The following is a 25,541-nucleotide window of genomic DNA, read 5'->3' on the forward strand; positions in this document are numbered from 1 at the left end:
GCGCTCATCTCACTTTATTGGCCGAGGGAGCCGGCTTACAGCTTCCGGGTCGTGTGGCCAGCATGACTAAGCCGCTTCTGGCGAACCAGAGCAGCACATGGAAACGCCGTTTACCTTCCCGCCGGAGCGGTACCTATTTATCTACTTGCACTCTGATGTGCTTTCAAACTGCTAGGTTGGCAGGAGCTGGGACCGAGCAATGGGAGCTCACCCCGTCGCGGGGATTTGAACCGCCGACCTTCTGACTGGCAAGCCCTAGGCTCTATGGTTTAACCCACAGCGCCACCCGCGTCCCTTACCACCGTTTGTTGGCGCTGCAGAAAAGTGCTTTGCGCAGCTCGCTCTCTCCCATGCGGCTCACGCAAGCTTGCCAAGCCACGTAGGGCAGAGGAAGCAGGGGAAATCGTTTGGCGCCGCGACTGTTCAGGCGAGTGACGTCTCCTCCTTGGCCAGGCCGAGAGCTAAAAGTGCCCCCCCTCTCATTAACTCAGGTTTAGAGCAGCCCATGTGGTGCACCTTGGTGGGGGATTCTTCTCCATCCTCTCTTCTGCCCTTGTCCTGCAGTATCGTGTGCACCACGGGCGGAAGCGGCGTGGAGAGGTCTGGGCACGTGGTCGTGGAGGTTCCCGGAGGAGGACAGGGAGTTTCTGGACATGTGTTTACTTACCAGGTAAGGCGGCCCCGTCTCTGGACAGCAGCTGCCAGGCTAAAGCTAGCAAGAACGCACGTGGCCTGCCAGATAAAAAGAGGAAGTCTCTCCTCCCCATAATAGTGAAGGAATATACCGTATTTTTCCGCCTATAAGACGCTCCCATGTATAAGACGCCACCTATTTAGGGGGGGACTCCGATTTAAGAAAATGGGGGAAAATGTATCCGTGTATAAGACACCCCCAAATTTTTGACATTATTTTTTAGGGGGAAAACCTAGTCTTATACATGGAAAAATCTGGTATGTTGTGATGTCGACATGCTGCACGTTTCCCCAGTACCGCTTGCAGGAACCAGGAAACTCAGAATGCAGTGAGACATTGTGGTCCTATTCATGCATGCTCCACACATACAGTAAACATGATTAGGGAGAGGGACCATGCTCTGCTAGCTCTGGCGTCAGCAACACATTGCGTGGGGCATGTAATAATGATGATGATGATGATGATTTATTCATAACCCACCCATCTGGCTGAGTTTCCCCAGCCACTCCGGGTGGCTCCCAACAGAATATTAAAAACACAATAAAACATCAAACATTAAAAGCTTCCCTAAACAGGGCTGCCTTCAGATGTCTTCTAAAAGTCAGATAGTTGTTTATTTCCTTGACATCTGGAAGAGCATTCCACAGGGCAGGTGCCACTACCGAGAAGGCCCTCTGCCTGGTTCCCCGTAACCTCGCTTCTCGCAGTGAGGGAACCTCCAGAAGGCCCTTGGCGCTGGACCTCAGTGTCCAGGCTGAACGATGGGGGTGGAAACGCTCCTTCAGGTATACTGGGCTGAGGCCGTTTAGGGCTTTAAAGGTTAGCACCAATACTTTGAATTTAAATAGGAGTGCCGTTGTGCACAGAACATCCTAGGTGCGCAGAGCAGCCACATCAGGAGCAGGTAGTATTTTTCGGCCCGAGGGCCGCATTCCTTTCCAGGCCACCACCCAGGGGCCACAAGCCAGCGGTGGGTGGGGCCAGAAGCAAAAGCGAGTGGATCAGTAAATATTAGATTACTCATGTAAAGGGACCATCAAGGACACATTTTAGGCAGGCAAGAGACACTCGAGGAGGGTGCAGAGCAAAGGCTGGCTAGGCAGTTGGCTTGGGGGAGAGTCCGGAGTGCTGAGGCCTGGAGGACCACGTTAGGGCCATGGCCTGAGGTTCCCCAGGGCTTCTTTTTCCCACCCGTGGCCCTTACAAATGGACGGCTTTGCCACCAGCCCCTGAGAACCTGCTGCTCCGTATTTTCCCAGAAATGGTTGCCAGAAAAGTTTTTGTTTCCTGAGCAGCAAGTTGCATAAACAGCTAAGGGGCTGCAAGCATAGCATATGCCCGAAGTCATCCTTTTTCGGCAGTGTTAAAAATGCCACCGGTCTGAAGGGGACACAGCCTCATCCAGCTGGGATCCTCTTCGTATTTCTATAGGAGAAGGCTCTCCATGGCTGCTAGAAACAATGGCTATGTTCTGCCTCCACTGTCAGAGGCCTCTGAACACCTATTTCTGGGAATCTCTGGTGGGGAGAACTGCTCTTGTGATCGGGTCTTGCTTGCTGGCTTCCCAGAGGCGCCAACAGGATGCTGGACAAGACGGGCCATTGGGCCGCCTCCTTGCGCTCTCCTGCGATGTGCAGCCCAAGCCAGGAGTGTTGTTCCCTGCCTCTTGAATTCCTTTGGCTGAATGTTCCTTCTTTCCTTCCTCTCCCTTTTGCTCAGAACCCAGAGCTGAAGTCCATTTACCCAACACGAGGCCCCAAGGCTGGAGGAACCTGCCTCACACTGACGGGATCCAAGCTGCTGACTGGCAACCCCAGCAAAATCAGCATTCTGGTTGGACGCTTTCCCTGCTATATGTAAGAAACGGCGCCGGGCAGCAGGCGGCTGCTCCAACACCCTCCCCCCAGGCTATTGGCTCAGGGTGGTCATTGATTTGGATTATTGGGACATATCCCCCAACAAGTTTTTCTAGGTTGTAGGGGCATTGTAAGCCATGGCATAGCTGTCAAGCGTCCCTTATTTGGTGGGACAGTCCCTTATCCCAGCGCTGTGTCCCGCTGCTGTTCCGGATTGATGATGTCCCTTAAATTTCCCGGGTTTCAAAGGAAGCAGCTCCTCTCCCTCCCTCCCTGCCAGCCAGGGAGGCTCCAACTGTGTTGCTCGGCTGCTTTGCTCACACAATAAGGAGTCTTAAGTACGACTGGTGGATGGAGCTTGCATGCCTTGTGCTGATCAAATCGGCTGCGTTGCCTGGGGACTCGCCTTTGCTCAGCGCTTCCCAGCGGAGAGGTGATGGTGGTTTTCCTTGAGGCTTCAGGCTTCGTTTGGCTGCTGGCTGGGCTTTCTGCCTTTGGCTCGGAGGGGCTCAGAAGTTGAACATACCTGTGCCTGGAAAATCCCTTATTTTGGCTGCTGATCCCTTGTTTTTGAGGCTGCTGGTCCTTTATTTTCAAATCTGTAAGTTGACAGCTATGAGCCATGGGGACTCTCTGTCATAAGCCAGAGTTTGCTTTGGGTCAGCAGTTTCAGAATAGTTCCAAGGTAGAATTGAGGAACCTACGGCCTCCTTAGATGTTGGTTTCCATTGGCCATATGGGCTGCTTCTGCTGGGAAATCCAACAGGTTCTGGAAGGGTCACAAATTCTCCATCTCTGTTTTAAGGTAACATTGCCCTCTTAACAAGGAAAAACAGGTGTACAGTGGTGCCTCAGGTTACATACGCTTCAGGTTACAGACTCCGCTAACCCAGAAATAGTACATCAAGTTAATAAATTTACCTCAGTGCTTCAGGTTAAGAACTTTGCTTCAGGATGAGAACAGAAATCAGGCTCTGGCGGCGCAGCAGCAGCAGGAGGGCCCATTAGCTAAAGTGGTGCTTCAGCTTAAGAACAGTTTCAGGTTAAGTACGGACCTCCGGAACAAATTAAGTACTTAACCTGAGGTACCACTGTACTTCTACCTGCTCAGGAATGAGGGAGAAAGCAGCAATTTCCCTGTCGTTACTAGCCAGATAGCAACATATTTCTGGAGAGATAAGGAAGAGGCCTTTCACAAGGTCAGATCATCGGATGCCCTCCTCACCTCCATTGGGTGGGCCCTGATAGTTTGGAGGCCGCTCAGCCTAGGCAAAACAACAACAACAACTAGCAAGGGACTACAACTCCCATCATTCCCAACCACAGCTTAGCCCAATGCGGTCAGGAACAATGGCGATTGTAGTCCAACAGTTCCTGGGAACCCAAGGTTGAAGGGCACTAGTTTACAACAGATTTTCTAGGCGAGTGGCTGAATATATTTGTACAATATTTAAATTGAAACCAGCCCCTTTTCTCTTTCTCTCTCTCGCCCCCACAAGTCATTCTGAAGTACAAGAGAAGGAGCTTCAGTGCCTGACTAGCGCCAGTAACGCCTCTGTGGAACTCAACGTCACAATCAAGTACGGGGATCAGGAACGGAGTTTGGAGCACCCCCGCTTCAGATACACCCTGGACCCCAACATCACGTACGCGGAACCAGCCAAGAGTTTCCAGAGGTAAATGACCTGTCCGTCCCCGCCAAGGCAAGTTTGTAAGGCGATTTTTTAAAATTTAATTTTTTAAAAAAATTATTGAGTCTTTGACCGTTTGGTTTCTCGCTCCGCCTACCTGGAGTGGTCCTCCATCACTTCGGTATTATCAGACCATCCTTCCTTTGCCTTCGGCAGCTACCCCCACCTTGTGGGAACGGGGAGGAGGAAGAGGAAAATGGGACTGATAAATGCAAAAGCCGTTTAATCAATGCAATCACAGTTTAAAAAACCAGCAAGCTTGGAAATTTGTTTGCCTCTAAAGCAGTTCTCAAAGTGTGTGGTGTGCCACAGGCAGGAGAGGGAGGCAAGATTCAAGGGTGATCAAGATTATATTTTGGGAATGATTCGTGTTCTTATGTAGTTGCCTTATTTTATACTTCCTGGATGCCCCGTGATCATATTATAAAGCAGTTGTGTTATACATTATAAATCAAACATGGCTAGGAGTCGTTTCTTTTTGTTTTCCAATGTGTTTCTTACCAATGCATATATTCAGAGCAAATTCTTATTCAGAAAGTGTGGCCCAGAGAAAAAGGTTTGAGAACGACTGCTTAAAGGTGTCACGAGACTCTGTTGTTTTGGCTGCTGTGCAGGCTTAACATGGCTGCTGCTCTGGAGATCTGTATTTAGACAGGATAACTCGCAAGGGACGTGGGTGGCGCTGTGGTCCAAACCACTGAGCCTCTTGTGTTTGCTGATCAGAAGGGTGCGGTTCGAATACACGCAATGGGGGTGAGCTCCCGTTGCTCTGTCCCAGCTCCTGCCAACCTAGCAGTTTGAAATCACACTGGTGCAAGTAGATAAATAGGTACCGCTGTGGTGGGAAAGCGTTTCCGTGTGCTCTGGTTTCCCGTCACGGTGTCCCATTGCATCAGAAGTGGTTTAGTCCTGCCGGCCACATGACCCGGAAAGCTGTCTGTGGACAAACACCGGAAAGCGAGATGAGCGCCGCAACCTCATAGCTAACTTTGACTGGACTTAACCATCCAGGGGTCCTTTACCTTTTACCTTACAAGGCCTGTCAGCTTCCCAAAGTTGCAGGAAGCTGGTGGGTTTGTAGAGAGAGGTAAGACCAATGGGCCATACAGCTCAGTATTTCCTACTCTGGCCAGCAGTGGCTCTCCAGCTTTTCAGGCAGGAATCTTCCTTTGCCTACCTGGAGATGCCAAATGTTGAACTTTGGACCTCCTGAATGAAAAGCAGGGTTTTTTCCACTGAGCCACAGCATTTGCCTCAAAGGGCAAATCCTGAAGCTGCAGGACCTCAGATCTGCACTGGTTGTAGTCACTAACACGTGTGTGTGTATTTCAGTGGTGGGAGAGAGATCCGAGTTCGTGGGCACAACCTTGATGTCGTGCAGTGGCCCAAAATCCGCGTCACGGTTTCTCCGCTGGAGCGCCGGCGCCGGGGCTTGGGCAGGTGGCGCAGGATTATTCCGGATACAGAATGCCCTGAGAATGCCCTCTGCAGCGTCCAGCAAGTAGGTTTACCAGTGCAATGCTTGCCAGTGTGTTGTTCTGTTCAAAGCTACCGGTGTGAGGGATCTGTGGCTGCCTCAGTTTGCAAACTAAAGGGTAGCGAAAACGGGTCCATTTAGTATTACAGTGGTACCTCTGGTTGTGAATGGGATCCATTCCAGAGGCCCGTTCGCAACATGAAAAGAACACAACCCTCAGCGGTGCGTCTGCACACGTCAGGTTGCTATTTGCTGCTTCTGCGCATGCGCGTGATGTCAGTTTGCACTTCTGCACATGCGCAAGCGGCGAAACCTGGAAGTAACCCTTTCCAGTACTTCCGGGTCGCTGCGGGACGTAACCTGAAAGAACGTAACATGAAGCAGACGTAATATGAGGTATGACTGTATTACAATCCTCTTCTCATTACAGGCCCTAGTGGCGTTTTGGATTCCCCCCTTTTTAATACCAAAGTGTTTTGGGGACAGGCCTTATTCATTTTCTTTGGATTCTACCCTTCTTCTAAGGACCTCGGGGTGGTGAACATGTTTTCTCCCCGCCCTCGGCAAAAAAAATATTGTTTATTCTTACAACAGCCCTGTGAAGAGAGAGAACGTGACTGGCCCAAGTTCACCCAGTGAACTTGAAGGCTGAACACACACATACAAAAACGCCCTCTGCTGGATCCGGCCAAAGACCTGTCTAATCCCACATCCTTTTCTGAAAGTGACCAGTCAGAAGGGGGATTTGCACTTGGGTTTCCTCAAAGGTAGACTGGCTTTTGGCTTTGGTCTTGAGGAATTGAACAAGGGATGCGCCCAAGGTCTTCTGCAGAGAGTGTCCTGCAGATGTTTTTTTAGCAAGCTCCACTCCAGGGATTCCCTGTGCTCTGGGGTGTCCTGGAGAATGGGGGAGGGGGTGTCATAGCTGTCAACCGTCCCTTACTTGATGGGAAAGTCCCTTATCCCAGCGCCGTGTCCCGCTGCTGTCCCTTATTGATAATGTCCCTTAAATTTCCCAGGTTTCAAAGGAAGCAGCTCCTCTCCCCCCCTCCCTGCCAGCCAGGGAGGAGGGAGGCTCCAACTGTGTTGCTTGGCTGCGTTGCTCACCCAATAAGGAGTCCAAGAACGCCTGGGGGGTGGAGCTTGCATGCCTTGTGCCGATCAAATCGGCTGTGTTGCCTGGGTACTCGCCTTTGCTCAGCGCTTCCCAGCGGAGAGGTGACGGTGGTTTCCCTTGCCGGGTTGCTGTGCTGTGGGAACCACCGCTTGAGGCTTCGTTTGGCTGCTGGCTGGGCTTTCTGCCTTTGGCTCGGAGGGGCTCAGAAGTTGAACATACCTGTGTTCGTAAAATCCCTTATTTTGGCTGCTGATCCCTTATTTTTGAGGGTGCTGGTCCCTTATTTTCAAATCTGTAAGTTGACAGCTATGGGGGTTGTCTAGGAGAGAGTGGGCCTCAGCCGTTCACTCTGCTTGATTTCCGATCCTAGTTTGAAGAGCCCTGCGAGGTCAACTCCTCCAGCCTCATCCTGTGCAAAACACCTGCCATTAAGCAGCTTTCTCCCTCCATGCAAGTGAAGCTGGAGTTTGTCCTCGATAACCTCAGCTTCGACTTCAACGCCGTGCATCCGAGCGGCTTCTCCTACGAGGTGGATCCCATCCTGCACCCCCTTAATATGGATGACCGCACCAAGCCCTATCGTCACAAGCCTGGAAGCGTCATCTCTGTGGAGGTAATGGGGCAGCCCCACCATGCAGGGAGCAGATACACCTGTCCGTTGCTTGTAGATTTTGGGTACTCCATAGACCACAACTCGTCTTCCAAGGTAGCTCAGTCCCTCCTAAGAAAGGTCTCATTCTGCATCCGTCTCTGTATACAAAAACGTTGTATATGAAACCTCATGGAATATGCAGAAATGGGCGAAACTTGCCGGAAGAATAAGAAATCAAGATAACAATATAAAAGAATGGAAATGGTTTATTGAATAGTTACAGATAAATTGTAAACAGGTTAAAAGCATTAGCAGAATTATTGTAATAACCTGCAGTTACACAAGAGTATATATTTGCAGTAGATAATTAAAGGAGCAAGTGAAATGAATTTGGATACGCAGAAGGTATTAAAATAAAACGTTTAAGGAACCGCAGAAAAGGGGAGAAGGAAGTCAAATTTTGAAATGCAAAATTGATTGTAAAACTAAGGAAATGTATAAACTTGAAAAGCATAAATAAAAACTTTAAAAATAAGAATAATTCTGCATCCATCTAATCCCCCTATGCAATCTATCCATGACAGCAGCCGCCTCTGTGTCTTGTGGCGGTGAGTTCCATAAGTTCATTATACATTGTGCAAAGGCTGCAAGGTAGAAAGCAACAGGTGTGGTGTATGAATTCCTTCCTCTGTAATGTCCTACACTACCCAAAGGCCCCCCCCCCCAGTTATGCCAACAGAAGTCATAATCTCTAGACTGTTGTTGGTGGGGAAGGGCTTAATAATAATAATAATAATAATAATAATAATAATAATAATAATTAGTTAATTTATATTCCCCAGCCACTCTGGGTGGCTTCCAACAAAAGATTAAAAATACATTAAAATGTCACACATTAAAAACTTCCCTGAACAGGGCTGCCTTCAGATGTCTTCTAAATGTCAGATAGTTGTTTATCTCTTTGACATCTGGTGGGAGGGCGTTCCACAGGGCAGGTGCCACTATCGAGAAGGCCCTCTGCCTGGTTCCCTGTAACTTTGCTTCTTGCAGTGAGGGAACCGCCAGAAGGCCCTCGGAGCTGGAACTCAGTGTCTGGGCTGAACGATGGGGGTGGAGGCGCTCCTTCAGGTATACTGGGCCGAGGCCGTTTAGGGCTTTAAAGGTTAACAGCAACACTTTGAATTGTGCTCAGAAACGTACTGGGAGCCAATGTTCTAGGTTCAATCCCCAGCATATCCAGGTAGGATTGTGGGAGACCCCCTGCTGGAAACCCTGGAGAACTGCTACCGTTTCGTGTAGACAATACTGTGTGACCAATGAACCAGTGTCACGCAATATAAAGCATTGTCCTATTTAAGTCACAAGACCTTTAAAGTTACATCTGTGCCTGTAACGACCCTTGACGATAGCACTATTTAATTTGGAAAGTGTTATGGGATGCATTGATATAAAATAAATTGGCTCTGTTTGCATGCAGTGCCAAAACACATTATAACGCAACGGTGAGGGTTCCTGAGGTTGAGACTGTGGACACTTGGCTCTTCCAGTCCTTCTGCAAGCTAAACCATGGTTTGGCACAGCATGTTGTCCTAACCTGGGCTCATAGTTTGTCTCCCCTTGTAGTTAGCTGACTTCAACGTTTTCGTATAGCTTTTACCGTATGCTTTCGTGTACAATTGTTGTAAACCACTCTGGTATTTTTTTATGAATGGGGTATAGGGACACGGGTGGTGCTGTGGGTTCCATAAGTTCTGGGTGTCACAAAACCACAGAGCCTAGGACTTGCCAATCAGAAGGTTGGCGTTTCAAATCCCCGCGACAGAGTGAGCTCCTGTTGCTCGGTCCCTGCTCCTGCCCACCTAGCAGTTCAAAAGCGTGTCAAGGTGCAAGTAGATAAATAGGTACCGCTCCGGCGGGAAGGTAAACAGCATTTCCGTGCGCTGCTCTGGTTTGCCAGAAGCGGCTTAGTCATGCTGGCCACATGACCTGGAAGCTGTACGCCGGCTCCCTCAGCCAATAAAGCGAGATGAGCGCCGCAACCCCAGAGTCGGTCACGAATGGACCTAACGGTCAGGGGTCCCTTTACCTTTACCTTTATATAAATAATAAACAGCCACAAAACTATAAATGAAGAACAAACCTCAGTTACAGGCTATGGTTTATCTGGAGTGAGACAAACCACAAGTCTGCATTCAGACAACCCGCTAAGCCAAACCATCACCTTGCTTCTCCAGTCCTGCTACTGTTGTCAGCTAAATGGCAATATATATCAACACTAAACCATGGCTTGGCTTAGCATTGCGTGCAAACTGGGCCGCCGAGCGACAAAAACAGCTTGCCTTCACCTGACTGCCTCGGTTTCTTTCCTCCAGGGGGAGAACCTGGACCTGGCTATCTCCAAAGAGGAGGTGAAAGCCATGATCGGAGTTGGCGTCTGCTCGGTCAAGACCCTGACGAAGAACCACCTCTATTGCGAACCCCCCGCTGAGCAACCAGCCCCTCTGCACCGGGCCAAGCGGGAAGGCACAGACTCTTTGCCAGAGTTCACAGTAAGGGGTGGATATTGGCAACGGGAAGAACTCAAACCGGGATGGGGAGCGGGGTGGACCGTGAGGGAAAGGGAAGAGTTGGATAAGATGGCGGGTGGGGGGGCAGAGGGAATCCGGTGGGCAAAGGAGGGAATGCCTGCCTGGGAATTAGAACACAATGAGGAAACGAAGGGGAAATAATTTTCTTCAGAGTTCCATCTGTAAGGAACTCTTGTGGGCCTAGAAGAGGGTGCATTGGAAAAAAGGTGGGGTGTTAGGGTTTTTTTTTAATGTGGTTATTAATAGTCCATTTTGGGGCGTTGTGGGGAATTGTTGGGGTGGAGAAAGTGGGTATAAATGGTGCTCTTTTGTTCCCTCATGGGATTAAAAGCAGTTGAGGTGGGTGGGTGGGATTTACTTCTGACAGAGGCTGTGGGAAGGAAGGGTGAAACAGGCCCTCTGAGAACAGCAGCTCCCTTATCTTCAAAGTGGGCTTTGTGGAGCCGCCAATTAGCAAAACTGGAAGGGGGAAAAAAACCACAGCAGAGACCCTTTTCGCCTGCTTCACATCATGTAGCCAAATTTGTTTAAAACCCTTTGTTTCCTTGGATAAGTAAAGTTGACATGCCTCTTAATGTGTTATTTTATTTTTTAAATGTATATCATTTTATTTAAAATGCTGGTTTTACTTCTATGTTGCCTTTGGATTTTTTTAGGTCAGCTTGTTCTTTTTTCAAGTTTCTGGCTTTTCCATATCATTTTAATGTGTGTATTTTATGTAAACCGCTTTGAGTTGCTGCTGCTGCTGCTGCTTCTTCTATTTCTTCTTTTTCTTCTTCGTCTTCTTTCTCTTCTTCTTCTTCTTCTTCCTCTTCTCCTCCTCCTCCTCCTCCTCCTCCTCCTCCTCCTCCTCCTTCTGTACAATTAGCGGTACACACATTCTGTAAAATAAAATAAAATCATGGTGGCAGACCCCAGCAAGTACTCTATCGCTTTGTGGGCTGCTTCTTCAATTGCAGTTGGAAGCAAAATTTGACGGAGGTTTAATGCCAAGAGGTTAAAAAGCAGCACAGCTTCTGAGCAGGAACGGCTATTTTTATCCAGCTCCCCTTTGCCAGTCACTCCCCTAATATACTGGGGTGGACTGAGGATCTCGTCAGTAAAAAGCGGTTTGCAGGGATATCGCATAAAGCAGTGGTTGCCAAACATTTTTGGGTCACCGCCCCCCTTGGTTCCATAACAGGAATAGAGCTGATGGGTACCTTCTTGGGATGGTCACAAGAGAAGGTCCTCACTGACACCACTAATCATGACGATTTGTGCGGAGCCCTATCCAGCTGTTTGCACATACGCAATTACATGAGAGGGAGCTGGCGGGGAGCATCTTGGCAGTCCCCTCTTCTTCTGGCCCCTTAACTTCATTCTGTGTACAGCCCTCCAGGAGCTTGAGGGTCGAAGGTCTGAAGTGAGGAGCCGCCTCTCCACTTTCCTCTTGCACTGCAGCGGGTTGGACTACATGACCCTTAGGGGTCCCTTCTAAGTCTATGATTCCTGCTGCGCAGTCAGGTTTCTGTAATTGCGCAGGAATCATGGAGGCTCCCCACTTCGGACCTTTGCCCTTAAATTTGTGTGGAGGGTTCAGAACCGGGTGAAAAACGATAATACCAGAGGGGGCAGGATTCAGCAATGCATCCTCACGTCCCCTTGCATGCTTGCTTACATGCACGGAGACTGTGCCAGAATAGGGTCAAAACTAGCAACACCACACCATGGTTTCTCCTTTGCCACCGGCACTAAGTTTTGGAGATATTTGGTCTTCTGAGACACTGGGTCCATCTGGTGGGGAAAAGCAGGAAATACTTAGAAACTGCCACTTTATAATACAGTTGTACCTCGTGTTGCATTAGGTTCATGCTTCGTCTTTTCGGCTTGCAAACGTGACAAACCTGGAAGTGTATACTTCCGGGTTTCACTGTGTGTGTGTGTGTGCGCGCACGCGCAGAAGCGTTCTGCGTGCTTCATGCATGCGCAGAAGCTCTCTATTGCGCCCTGCACTTGTGCAGAAGCGCTGCTCTAATTGCGGACTTTTCAGGGTGCGAATGGCACCCTGGATGGAACAGATCGTGTCCACAACTAGAGGTACCACTGTATTGGTACAATAGGGTCTGGGGTTGTTTTTTCCACTCTATCTGAAAAGCTAGCCCACAAGGTACGCTTATCTGAAGGCACAACAAGAAGCGTTTTATTTGTCATGGGATGATTTATTTTTTTTAATGCATTAACGAAGGAACTGAGGTTTCAGAAACTGCAGCTAGGTAAAGCACAAAAAAGTAAAAATTATTATAGCAGTAATATACAGCCCATATCTTAAGCATCTCCAACAGCATCGTTTGCTGAACCCCGTGAAAAGATAAAATGGTCAGTGATGAAAAATCCTTTTGTTTAGTTTTTTCTTCCATTTGTTTTCCTTGTTCAGACTGAACTACAGTGGTGCCTCGCAAGACGAAATTAATTCGTTCCGCGAATTTTTTCGTCTAGCGAATTTTTCGTCTTGCGAAGCACGAAATCCCATAGGAATGCATTGAAAATCAATTAATGCGTTCCTATGGTCAAAAAAAGTCCAAACAAAGCCAAATTTGGTACAACAAGAGTTTATTAAGTGCTCTTTAAAGTCACACATACTGTAAAGAGCATTTCAAAATTCAAACCCAGAATTTTTTTTTAAAAACAGCAGAGTGGCCCAGTGGTCACAGAAAATCATAAAAATGCAGAAAAAAACACACAAGCTTCCAGATTCTTGCAAACCCCTCCCCAACACCAAGTCCTTGAATTCCAAACACCCCAACCCAAAATCCAATCCCCCCAAAAATGTTTTAAAAGCTTAACTTACCAAATGGCTACAAAAGAAGTTTTGGAAAAGCTTCAAAAATCACCAAAGTCTTTAAAAACCTCAAAAAAGGCTACTATGTACACTGCGTTCTATGAGTTGCTCCTCGAAGTCAAGTCGCAACTGTATTAACGGTGTTAAGAAAAAGGAAACAAACTTGCAAGACGTTTTTGTCTTGCGAAGCAGCTCAAAAAACGGAAAACCCTTTCATCTAGCGAGTTTTCCGTCTTGCGAGGCATTCGTCTTGCGGGGCACCACTGTATGTGCGATATTGAAAGATCGTGTCAACCCACTATTATAATCCTTCCCAAATTCAGTAAATATATTTGTGTAGATAGATGATAGACGATAGATAGATAATTAGATAGATAGATAATGATTGGGACATACATCATGGAAATAGTAATAATATTAATGGAGGCTCCTTGCCTTCACATGAAATCAGTTTTCCATCCTCTTGTCCTCCTGCAGGTTCAAATGGGCAACAACCAATTCCGCCTGGGCCGTGTGCAGTATGACACAGAGAGTCAGCTGACCTTCCCTGTGGAGGCCCAGATTGGCTTGGGGGTTGTCGCTTCCTTTGTTGCTCTGATTGTCCTCATCATCGTCTTCATCTACAGGTGAGGAGGAAGGAGGAAGCTTGCCGGCCTGTCTGCAGGACCATATTCCATAGGCCTAGCCAGGCACGGCGGTCTACATGGGAGGGAAGCCAGTTGGGTAGTGTGACCTGTTCTGTTTGTGGAAAAACAACAACAGAGATTTGCTTTTTGGGAATAGAGTACATTGGCACTGAAGCAGGAACTGCTCAGAGTTGCTTAGAGCAGTGGGAACTTTGTAGGTTTCTTTCTTCCTGTTTCCACACCAGAGATCATACTTGGCAGGGGCTGATGGGAGTTGTAGTCCAAAATATCTGAAGGGCACCAGGTTCGGGCAAGCTAGTGATGAAGCTTTCAAAGTGCATCCCATGCATTATCTCGTTGCATCCCTTACAGCAACCCTATAAGACAGGAGCGAGGAAGCTTTTCTGTCTGCCAGGTCCTTATCTCCCCGACTCCTGGCAGACAAATTTAGACAGGTGATCAGGGACAGTTACCTGACATCACTATGACAACAGGTGATGCTGCACTTTGAAGCCTCGATTGTTGGGACGTCAAAGTGCAGCATGGGGGTAGGGTTGCCATACATCCGGGAAAACCCAGACATGTCCTCTTTTGGGGGACCAACATGCCCATCCGAGCGGATTTTTCATTTTAAAGGAAATGTCTGGGATTTTTGGGCTTGGGCTGCTCTGCACACTGCAACAGCTGCCAGCCTGAGCCAGGGAAAGGTCTTTGCGCCTTTTTCCCCGGCTCAGGCTGGCAGCGGCTCAGGCTGTCTGCTTTTTTGCTCTTCAAGATATAGCAACCCTAGCACGGGGGATATTTGAAAGCCTTTTTGTTGCTGCGTCTGAGAATGTCCCAAAAAGGCTTGGGTGAAAATATCAGCCTAGCTGTACAGCTCGCTGTTTCCTTTTTGCACGGTTAATTTGGTTTTGTGGCTGCAAAACCTGGGGTGATTCTCTTGCATAGAAATAAAGAGCTACGCTGTGATTAGAAGGGATCGACTCTTTACATTTTCAGCATTTATTGTTGGGCGTATGATAAATTTTCTTTCCAGGAGGAAGAGCAAGCAGGCCCTGAGGGATTACAAAAAAGTTCAGATCCAGCTGGAAAACCTGGAGACGAGTGTCCGGGACCGGTGCAAAAAAGAATTCACTGGTAAGAGGAGAGGAAGGAGCTTCTCCCTTGATCTGTCCCTGGGAATGCAAGTTCCCTTCTTCTTCTTTCTATAATTTTCATTAAATTTTCTGTTTTACAATTTAGGACATTCATTTAAACAACCTTAAAATATCAATGACTTCCCTTCTTCTCTTTCCAATCCTTTCATATTTTATACAAACTAAGCCATTCAGTATTCCATTATTACATCCATCAAAACTTGTTTACACTGTTGAATTTATCGTAATGCTCCCCACATTTTCAGATAAACACAATTTTCCTCCGTATCTTCACTAGACATTTTCCAATGTTCTTCTTGTTCTCTTATTCTATATGTTAGGTCCGCAAGCTGCGCTTATTCCATCAGTTTAAGTTGCCATTCTTCTTTAGTTGGGACTTTACTCAATTTCCATTTTTGGGCTAAGAAAACACAAGCCGCAGCAGTGGCATGCATTAATAACCTTATTTGACACCTGGGAATTTCTATCTAAATTATCCCCAACAAAAAGGACTCTGGGGTGGGTTGGTTTTTTTTGGAAAAGTACTTTTAAACATTTTTTTCAATTCATTATGGATTATTTCCCAATGCTCTTTTACCCTTTTACAAGTCCACAACATATGATAGAACATTCCCTCAGTCTCACAATGCAGGTTTCTTTCAAGGCCGATGCTGTGAATTGCCTCTTTTGCCACATCAGGATTGCTGATCTATTCATTATGATGCTGTTATGTTAGGCAGCCAAACCCATGAAATAGGGAAGAATCCCTTCTGCATAGGCTGCTCTCCTTTTTGAACTTTTAAGGCTGCGGGGGAATCTAACAGGGCCTTCCCAATGCGAGAAAAATAGCCGGAGCTCCATTAAAATAAAAACAAAGGGGGCATTTTTAGTAGTAGAGGAGGCTTAGTGGTAGAGCAGGGATCCAGCCCTCTGCTGAAAAAGTTAGCTGACCCCTTACAGGGGGCTGGACTATATTTTTTGGGGGGAAATGAACAAATTCCTATGTGCCACAAATAACCCAGAGATGCATTTTTTAAAAAAGCACAGATTCTACTCATGTAAAAACACCAGGCAGGCCCCACAAATAACCCAGAGATGCATTTTAAATAAAAGCACACATTCTACTCATGTAGAAACACGCCGATTCCCAGACCGTCCACAGGCCGGATTTAGAAGGTGATTGGGCCGGATCCAGCCCCTGGGCCTTAGTTTGCCTACCCATGTGGTAGAGTCTATGCAGAATTTCCTGGCATCTCCCGGGAGGGCTTGAAAAGACTGATACCCTGGAGAGCAGCTGCCAACCAGAATAGATAATACTGGGCTGGACGGACCAATAGTCTGAGATTATATAAGAAAGCTTCCTTTCATTTCCTGTTTCCCACACTCTCGTCGTCTTCCTCATCACCCGGGGTTTTTTCTTTCATTGCAGACCTCATGACGGAGATGATGGACCTCACCAGCGACTTGGTTGGCACCGGGATCCCCTTCTTGGACTACAAATCCTACGCAGAGCGTGTCTTCTTCCCAGGCCACCGCGAGTCGCCGCTGCAAAGGGACCTGGACGTGCCAGAATGCCGGAGGCAGACGGTCGAACAAGGCTTGATTCAGCTCTCCAACCTCCTCAACAGTAAGCTCTTTCTCACCAAGGTATGTTTTCAGGAACAGATTGTTTCGTATTGAAGTAAAGCAAAAAACACACCTCTTTTTTTTAAAAAAATCAACTCTTTATTGCTTGAATATAAAATTGATTCCATCATGATAACAGAAGTTATTGCAACTAGCATACAAGTTTAGAGAGGTAGATTGTAAGAAGTTTGACAACAGTGGCAGTATTACTAGTTGGCACATTTAACACAAAGTTTCTGTACAGGTTCCAGGTTACCTCACTTCCATATTCACCAGACTGAAAGGTTTTTAGATCAGTAAAAGAGTCCATGTAGGTCACACGTTAGAGAAATGAAGAAGAAGAAGAAGAAGAAGAAGAAGAAGAAGAAGAAGAAGAAGAGGAGGAGTTTGGATTTGATATCCTGCTTTATCACTACCCGAAGGAGTCTCAAAGCGGCTCACATTCTCCTTTCCCTTCCTCCCCCACAACAAACACTCTGTGAGGTGAGTGGGGCTGAGAGACTTCAGAGAAGTGTGACTAGCCCAAAGTCACCCAGCAGCTGCAGGTGGAGGAGCAGAGACGCAAACCCAGTTCCCCAGATTACGAGACTACCGCTCTTAACCACTACACCACACTTTCTGCAGCCTAAAAGTATTTGTACTTGAAGAAACTCCTGTTAGTAGGGGGTCATGATGTGCAAACTGCTTCAAGTCAGCTGCAGCTTGTGAAGCCTTCATGCGGCTCATGCTGGCCTCAAGGCGCAGCTGCTACACGACCTTCTTCATGGCTGCCACATTGGAGGAGCTGGACATGGTTCCAAAAATCACGCCTCTTGTAAACATTCAAGGCAGGTCTCAGGTGGCACTAAGGAGGCTTAGTGAGAGAGCCAGTGTGGTGTAGTGGTTAAGAGCGGTGGACTCGTAATCTGGTGAACCGGGTTTGCTTCCCTGCTCCTCCACATGCAGCTGCTGGGTGACCTTGGGCCAGTCACACTTCTCTGAAGTCTCTCAGCCCCACTCACCTCACAGAGTGTTTGTTGTGGGGGAGGAAGGGAAAGGAGAATGTGAGCCGTTTGGAGACTCCTGAAGGGGAGTGATAAAGTGGGATATCAAATCCAAACTCTTCTTCTTCTCTTCTTCAAAAGCCTGCTGTGTGCTGCTCAACCTCAAGCTTCTACTCCTCACTATCGTGGGGTAAATCTGACAGCTCATTGGCAGTTTCTGCTGTAGGTTTAGAATGGGACTATCATTCATTCAGGGAAAGGGGGCATTGTTAGCGGGCGGCTCAGAGGGGCCAAGCCCTGGTTAGAATCATAAAACTGTAGAGTTAGAAGGGACCTTGAGGATATCATCCTAGTCCAACCCCCTACAATGCAGGAATCTCAGCTAAAGTTTCCATGGCAGGTGGCCATCCAAACTCTGCTTAAAAACCTCCAAGGAAGGAGAGTTTACCACCTCCTGAGGGAGTCCGTTCCACTGTCCCATTCGCCTGGCCTTTAATTCGAATTCAGCCTGATCTTTTATTTCCCTTCTCTTCCCTTGCCCTCCCCTTTTTATGAAGATCACCCGCTCTGAGACCCCACAGCCAATTCTCCCCTGGCCTCCTCGCTGGCCCAAGTAGGACCAATTCAGCCAGCTAGCCCTGGGGATTATCTAATGCTTATTTCCCCTAAATTGACTTTCGAATTTTATTGTTATTCATGTTTCTATACTGTATTTTCTGCTGCTTTTATAATTAAGTGTTTTAAATTGGTTGTTAGCCGCCCTGAGCCCGGTTTTTGAACCAGGAAGGACGGGGTATAAATAATTTATTATTATTATTATTATTATTATTATTATTATTATTATTATTATTTTAGCAGGGGTCGGCAAGGTTTACCTTGCCTGGGTGGGCTCACTCCCGTGGAGATTGCTCCGTGGGCCAGATCGCGTCTGCGTACACGCGATTTCCAGCACTGCAGAAGCGAGTCCCCGCTCCGCACTGTGCCAGTTTGGTGCAGGGCGCAGGGACTCGCCTAGCGAGCTGGGTGGCTCGGGGGCCATTTAAACAACCCCCGTGGGCCGCTTGTGGCCCATGGGCTGCAGGTTGCCAACCCCTGGCTTTTACCATCAGAAACTTCTTCCTGACGTTTAGTCAGAATCTCCTTTCTTGTAACATGAAGCCATTGGTTCGAGCCTTCCCTCTAGAGCAGGAGAAAACAAGCTTCCATGTAACAGCCCTTCAGATACAGTGGTACCTTGGGTTACAGATGCTTCAGGTTACAGACTTCGCTAACCCAGAAATAGTACCTCAGGTTAAGAACTTTGCTTCAGGATGAGAGCAGAAATTGTGCTCCGGCAGCAGTGGGAGGCCCCATTAGCTAAAGTGGTACCTCAGGTTAAGAACAGTTTCAGGTTAAGAATGGACCTCCAGAACAAATTAAGTTCTTAACTCGAGGTATCACTGTATTTGAAGACGGCTCTCATATCTCCTCTCAATCTCCCCTTTTCCAGGCTGTTTTGTTCACTGCCCGCGTGATGGAGGTGTTCATTTCAACACTTGAACGATCACTCGGTGTTGCAGGATGTCGGGCTGGACTGAGGAGGAATGGTTGCCCCCCCCCCTTCTCCTGAACCTCCCCGAGAACAGGAGAACAGTATAGATTTAGAACAGTGGTTTGCGGAAGGACATAGTTCAGAGACTGCAGCGGGTAAAAGCTGGGGAATATTGGAAGAAGAAACACTGGGGTAGAGGCAGCTGACAGGCTCTCAGTGTCTTTGGAGAGCATTCCTGAGCCCCCTTCCCCAAGGACTAGGCGTGCAGTGAGAGTAGCTGAACAGAAAGTTCAGAGACAGAAAGTACAGATTAGCCAGCGCAGGGATGACGTACGATAAGAGAGACGAAGGGGGTTGGGCTTTGCTCAGAGCAACGCCATCATGGCATAGAGACTACATTCCTTTGTCTCTCTCTCTGAATGCTGAATATCGTATTTTTCGCTCCATAAGACGCACCTGACCATAAGAGCACCTAGTTTTTAAAGGAGGAAAACAGTAAAAAAAATATTCTGTGCAGAGCGTGTAAGCGGCTCTCGCTTTGCTTTCTTCACAGCGAGCGATGGATGGGAGCCATCCCTCAGCGAGCGACTGCAGCGGCAGCCAAGGGATCCCTCTGCCGTCCAGTGCATTCGCTTCATAAGACACACAGACATTTCCCCTTACTTTTTAGGAGGAGAAAAAGTGCGCCTTATGGAGCGAAAAATACGGTAGATTATGTGGTAAGGACTCTTCATGTTATCTGCCACCAGGGAAGGGATAGGATTCCCTGAGCCTTGACACAGGAGTAGGGGGCTTCTGATTCAGTTCAGCTCTTGTGCATTTCTGGCCCCTCTTGGCCTTTCTAAATTTAACCCCTTCCAGCTGCTAATCTCCACGGTTGTTGTTTTTATGGGAAAGTGACCTCTAAAGGACGACTCATCAACCAGCTAAAATATCTCGTCTCCAACCAATCAGTTGTTTCCTAATGACAGTTCTGTGTTTTTGTCCCCTCCCTCGTTGTGCCCAGTTTATACACACCTTGGAGATCCAGCGCACTTTCTCCCCGAGGGACCGGGCCTACGTCGCGTCTCTTCTCACGGTCTCGCTGCACGGGAAGCTCGAGTACTTCACGGACATCCTCAAGACCCTCCTGAATGACCTGGTGGAGCAGTACGTCGCCAAGAACCCCAAACTGATGCTGCGAAGGTGGGCAGGGGAGAGAGAGAGAGAGAGAGAGAGAGAGAGAGAGAGAGAGAGAGAGAGAGAGAGAGACCGCCACTTTTTCTGGTGTTGACATCCCCACCTCCCAACTTCATGATGTTTTAGAAAAAGCTGTAGAGAAAGACGTAGAGACACGTTACTACAGGGCATGTCAAAAGTCCGTTCCAAGGGCATAATTCGGCCCATTTGTCAAATTTAATTTGGCCCCTGTGGCAGTATATGTCCTGGGGCAAAATCCTTTAAAAAGCCCAACAACTTTTGGGTAAAAGCCTTTAAAAAGTGAACAACTTTTGGGTAATCTTCAATCCTAAGAGAAGCTCAACAACTTTAGTCAACCCTCACGCATGTTCACTTCATCAAATCTGGCCCTCTTTGAAAAAAGTTTGGGCACCCCATGTTACTGTCTCTTTTGAGCTGTGAGATAGAAGCAGGGTGGATTTGATTTAAATCAAATCGATTTAAATCACTAGTCAGTATGACTAGATTTAAATAATATTTTTTACAGAAAGACTCATTCTTGCTGGTATAATCTTAATACTTACAACCAGATGAAGGTTTCGTTTTTGGAATAATGAATTTTCAGAGTAGTTTTTACAGTTCTATCAGAAGTTACTGATTTGGTTGTACTATTAGAAATACATAGACAAATAATTTTGAAATTATGGTGGCGTTTAATAAATTAACTCTATATTTGGACAACTTTTCTTCTGTACTTTATTGGAAGGAGAAAAATAATCATTTCCTCAATAAAAATTTAAGGAATTTATTTAACTAAAACAATAACATTGTAGCATGTGTTATCCATGTTTGTTAACTGATGTGGTCAAACAATCTTTTTAAAACAAACTTAGACTTGAGTTTTAGCACACATGAAAAACTTAAAACAAATTTCCTGATGAATAGCCTTTGGACTATAATGTAACTGAAATAGAAAACGATCTTTAGAAAGATTTTTTTCTCCAAAAGCATTTTATTTTAAAAATCCAATTTAAATTTTAAAAACCCATTTAAAAAATCATTGATTTTTATCCACCCTGGACAGAAGCCTAACAAATTTGGGTTCTCTTTCAGGACAGAGACGGTGGTGGAGAAGCTGCTGACAAACTGGATGTCCATCTGCCTATACGCGTTCGTGAGGGTAAGACATCATCCTCCTAGTCGTCCATGGGGAGAGGAGGTCAAGGTGGAGCTTGCATGTCCTGCTGGAACAGAGCTAGCCAAAATGGCCCCCTCCAGGTGGTGTCAGACCACAGTTCCCATCAGCCCTAGCTAGCATGGCCAACGGTCAGGGGATGATGGGAATATGAGACCAACTTCGTCAGGAGAGCACTATGCTGCCAACTTCCTGTGCGGTTGGCCTGCTGTTGTCATCTGAGTAACTCATTCTTGCCCAGCCCCATGAGGCTGCGGACAGCTGTCAGGATCTCTTGGCCTGCAGGGAGAAGCAAGAGCTCCAAGAACCCATTGTCACTTTCTCCTGAGATAAGGCTGGCAAGAGCAGGGGAACAGGATTCAGAGGTGACCCTGGAGCAGGAACCCAACACATTAAAGCCCAGGCCATGTAAAGGTTGGCCATCTTGACACACCAGGAACATTTGTCCTTCAGAACAGGGAAATGTGGATCGACACAACCCCTCCTTTGAAGGCACTAGCATCTAATCTGAAACCAAGATGCTTTCAAGGCAGCTGCTGGCTAAATCGGCTTTTACTCAGACCTGCGAGCCCACCGTGATTATTATTTGTTATTATTAATTACATTTGTATAATGCCCTATACCTGCAGGTCTCAGGGCAGTGATGGCATAAAATCACAATACAGTGGTACCTCGGGTTAAGAACTTAATTCGTTCCGGAGGTCTGTTCTTAACCTGAAACTGTTCTTAACCTGAGGTACCACTTTAGCTAATGGGGCCTTGCGCTGCCGCCACATGATTTCTGTTCTGATCCTGAAGCAAAGTTCTTAACCCGAGGTACTATTTCTGGGTTAGTGGAGTCTGTAACCTGAAGCGTCTGTAACCTGAAGCGTCTGTAACCCGAGGTACCACTGTATAAAAAACACAAAATACATAATAAATAAGAACAAAAACCACCTCCCCAACACATTTTTAAAGTACAGTGGATGTCAAATCAGCCAAAGGCCTGGTTAAAGAGGAACATTTTTAATGTTTTGAAGAGGAACCGTGGCTCAGTGCTAACACTAATCAACTTTTTCAGACCTATCGCCCACCTTCAGCGCAAACGTGCATTTTGGGATTAATTCCTTAATTTTTTTCGCCCTGTATTTCAGCAGTGTAACGCTGCTGGTGTGACCCACTTTAGGTGAAACTGGGACCCACTGGGGCCCACCAGTTGACCCACTCAGCCTGGCTTGGTTAGATGTTTCCATCTGACCTGCTTCTGCAGTGAGATGGCCCAGAATGGCAGGTAGAAGTTCCCAGAGCTACTGTGTTGTGTCTGATGAAGAGTTTCTCCATTTCTCCACTAGGACTCTGTTGGAGAGCCTCTCTATATGCTCTTCCGGGGCATAAAGCACCAGGTGGATAAGGGGCCAGTGGACTGGGTGACTGGAAAGGCGAAGTACACCCTGAATGACAACCGCCTTCTCAGAGAAGACCTGGAATACCGCACACTGGTGAGAGCAACCAAAGTCCTGCTGGGGAGAGAGGCCCGCCTAGAACCAGTCTCTCATTCAGCTAAACACTGGCTTCTCTGGCCACCCAAATGCATACCTCATCTTCTGGCCCTCTGTCCTTTTCCTTCACAGAGCTAACAGTTCCAGCAGTTCCCTGGGAAGAGGGATGGACTGTTAAATCAATCAGAAAATTGTAGCTCTGGGAGTAGAATAGGGGGGTCTCCTTGTTAGTTTCTGTTTGCCACTGAGCAGCTGCTTAGAGTTGCAAGGCTCTGTTTACATTCCAGAGACCTTCCAGACTGTTGGAAGTCTCACGGGAGAAGGGAGACGGATGTGATGTCCTGGTTTCTCTGTTCCTTTGTTCCTTTGTTTCAGTTGCTCTCTGCTTTCATAGAGAGAGGATGTATATTTCTTTGCTCTCTGCGTAGCTTAGTAATAAAGCATAGCATGTAGCCATAAATCTCACCACTTCTGCTGCTTTGGAAACTCTGCTGAATGGGGGACTCAGGCCTTATCAAAGACTCAGGTCGTTAATTACTCATCAGGAGGGCGATTCCGAAGGACTCGGCCGGAAGATGAGCTTTATCAGCTTGGCCGAGTGGAGATTCCGACGCTCCTAACAGCTCTCAGCACCCTTAACAAACTACAGCTCCCAGAATTCTTTGCGGTGTGTTCCTTTGCACCACAGCAGCACCGCCACTCATCTTTATAGTGCTTAGTCAGCGTTTGGGAACTCGAGAAACAGGTGGGCGAGTGGAGCGCTGCTGAGTCAGCTCATCTTTGCCCACCTTGTTTTTTTGCAGACCTTGACAGCCGTGGCGCAAACTGGAAGCACGGTGGGAGGACCAGAGGGCTCCCAGGGGGTGTTGGTGAAGGGGCTGGATTGCGACACCATCACCCAAGTGAAGGAGAAGATTCTCGACCAGGTCTACAAAGGGACACCTTACTGCCACCGGCCAGACCCAGACACGCTTGACTTGGGTGAGTAGAATTCCGGGCAGTGGAGGAAAGAGCGATTATGGTGGGACTCCGCTCTGGGATATGATGCCCCAAAGTACCAAGGAGATGGACTATCTGGCTGTAGGACCAGGGATGGAGGGAACCTGTGGCCACCCAACTGATGCTGCACTTCAGTTCCCATCATCCCTGACTATTGGCTGTGCCGACTGAGGCTGATGGGAGTTGGAGTCCAGCAATCTAGAGGGCCACTGGTTTTCCATCCCTGCTGTGGGATACATAGAGGAAGTGTCTCCCGCCCCGTGCTCATTATGGGTTTGTAGCTGCTGCCGTGAAATCTGGTCCATTAGGGCAAAGGAGGCACTGTCAGATCAACCTTAGTCTCCCTTCTTCCAGCTTCCACCTGCCTGCATTCTTACTAGGGTGGTTCTGCTTGCCAGCTCCCTCCTCTTCAGTCCCAGTGTTGTTCTTGTAAAACTAAGCAGGGAAGAGAAGGTTGGGGACAAAACCGGATCGGGCTGCACCTACTGTTGATCTCCCTGCCTTCCTCTCTCCCCATCTGGGCACGAACCACCTCTAAGCTGCTTGCCTCTGCTCTGTGCTGTTCTCCAACCTGGTTATTGATTTTTGTTCCCCCTTCGTTTCTGCTAGAGTGGAGATCCGGTCTGGCTGGGCACCTCATCCTCTCCGATGAGGACGTGACTTCTGTTGTCCAGGGCAACTGGAAGCGTCTCAACACACTGCAACACTACAAGGTGAGGGAGAATTATTGCTGGCCTTTGGCCTTCCTCTACAGTGGGTGGCTTGGCTCAGTACATGGGTTGCCTTGAGCTCCCCCCCCCCCCGGGATCTTTTTTTGGAGCGCCCTTGTTCTCCAGATTCGGCCTCTTTTTGACCTCTGGGATCTGGTGAAAGAAGGGTCCTACTCTGCGGCAGGGGTTTGGGCTTCCTGGCCTTTTGGTCCTTTCCCACTTAAGATTCTGCCATTACTTTTGCTTCCCTATCCCACACTGACTTTATACAAATCCAAGATTGTGATGAGCCACTACAGGATCCTCCAGTAGGGGCTGCATGATGACATGATGACATTTTTATTCTATAGAGAGAAAAGAGGAATGCACACTGCTGCCTAACTCAATTTCCCCCTTCATTCTCAGGTGCCCGATGGAGCCACTGTTGCTCTTGTTCCTCGTATGACCAAGCATCTTCCCAGGGAGAATCAGGACTATATCCCTGGAGAGAGTAAGTCGCTCTAAAACTCTTGTTTAAATGTTGGAGGAAAATCTGGAGAAATAATCAGTGCCAGCTTGGGGGTGGGCAGAAGGTAAATTTCTGAATGCTTGTCAGTAGATCAGAAAATATTCTGACTGCCGGTTGTTTTAACAATAGCAACAACAGAATGCCTCCGCCTTCCCCCTGTAAATTAGGCTGATGAAATGAAGAAAGCTTCTGGAGGAAACTAGGACTGGATTTTTGTAAGGCAGGACTGTGAGCTCAGCTCTGATAAGTGGAGTGGAGTCCCTCGGAAGGTGTTTACATATTATTTACAGTGGTACCTCAGGTTACATACGCTTCAGGTTACAGACTCTGCTAACCCAGAAATAGTGCTTCAGGTTAAGAACTTTGCTTCAGGATGAGAACAGAAATCATGCTCCGGCGGCGCGGCAGCAGCAGGAGGCCCCATTAGCTAAAGTGGTACCTCAGGTTAAGAACAGTTTCAGGTTAAGAACGAACCTCCGGAATGAATTAAGTACTTAACCCGAGGTACCACTGTATACACAAAATAGCGCACGTCACTTTGGATAGAACTTCCCATCGCTTTGCCTGACCAGATGAGGGCATAGGTGGGAAATACCCAATTCAGGCATAGGCAAACTCCAGCCCTCCAGATGTTTGGGACTACAATCCCCATCATCCCTAGCTAACAGGACCAGTGGTCAGGGATGATGGGAATTGTAGTCCCAAACATCTGGAGGGCCAGAGTTTGCCTATGCCTGACCCAAATCTTACAGACA

The 25,541-nt window shown here is 47.6% G+C and overlaps 1 protein-coding gene and 1 pseudogene across 5 annotated transcripts in view; one reads left to right on the forward strand and one right to left on the reverse strand.

Annotated features, from left to right (window-relative positions):
- PLXNB1 (plexin B1) overlaps window positions 1–25,541 on the forward strand; it is a 145,434-nt gene that overhangs the window by 102,948 nt on the left and 16,945 nt on the right. For all 4 annotated transcript variants that reach the window (XR_014544855.1, XM_083600282.1, XM_083600281.1 and 1 more), the window contains 15 exons: window positions 565–670; window positions 2,414–2,550; window positions 4,050–4,226; window positions 5,574–5,742; window positions 7,206–7,448; window positions 9,800–9,976; window positions 13,314–13,462; window positions 14,499–14,599; window positions 16,028–16,245; window positions 19,745–19,923; window positions 21,010–21,076; window positions 22,423–22,569; window positions 23,373–23,550; window positions 24,178–24,281; window positions 24,684–24,768. Coding sequence is in view for 3 of the 4 variants with exons in the window: in XM_083600282.1 (XP_083456408.1) it covers window positions 565–670; window positions 2,414–2,550; window positions 4,050–4,226; window positions 5,574–5,742; window positions 7,206–7,448; window positions 9,800–9,976; window positions 13,314–13,462; window positions 14,499–14,599; window positions 16,028–16,245; window positions 19,745–19,923; window positions 21,010–21,076; window positions 22,423–22,569; window positions 23,373–23,550; window positions 24,178–24,281; window positions 24,684–24,768 (2,237 nt within the window). In the remaining variant the exon portion in view is untranslated. The remainder of the gene's footprint in view (window positions 1–564; window positions 671–2,413; window positions 2,551–4,049; window positions 4,227–5,573; window positions 5,743–7,205; window positions 7,449–9,799; window positions 9,977–13,313; window positions 13,463–14,498; window positions 14,600–16,027; window positions 16,246–19,744; window positions 19,924–21,009; window positions 21,077–22,422; window positions 22,570–23,372; window positions 23,551–24,177; window positions 24,282–24,683; window positions 24,769–25,541) is intronic.
- LOC310758131 (guanine nucleotide-binding protein G(I)/G(S)/G(O) subunit gamma-5-like) overlaps window positions 16,822–25,541 on the reverse strand; it is a 56,657-nt pseudogene continuing 47,937 nt past the window's right edge. The window contains exon 2 of the transcript XR_014552327.1: window positions 16,822–17,334. The product of XR_014552327.1 is annotated as a guanine nucleotide-binding protein G(I)/G(S)/G(O) subunit gamma-5-like (transcript). The remainder of the gene's footprint in view (window positions 17,335–25,541) is intronic.

The sequence above is a fragment of the Podarcis filfolensis genome, assembly GCF_964270895.1.
Source record: "Podarcis filfolensis genome assembly, chromosome: 2".
Lineage (NCBI taxonomy): Eukaryota > Metazoa > Chordata > Lepidosauria > Squamata > Lacertidae > Podarcis > Podarcis filfolensis.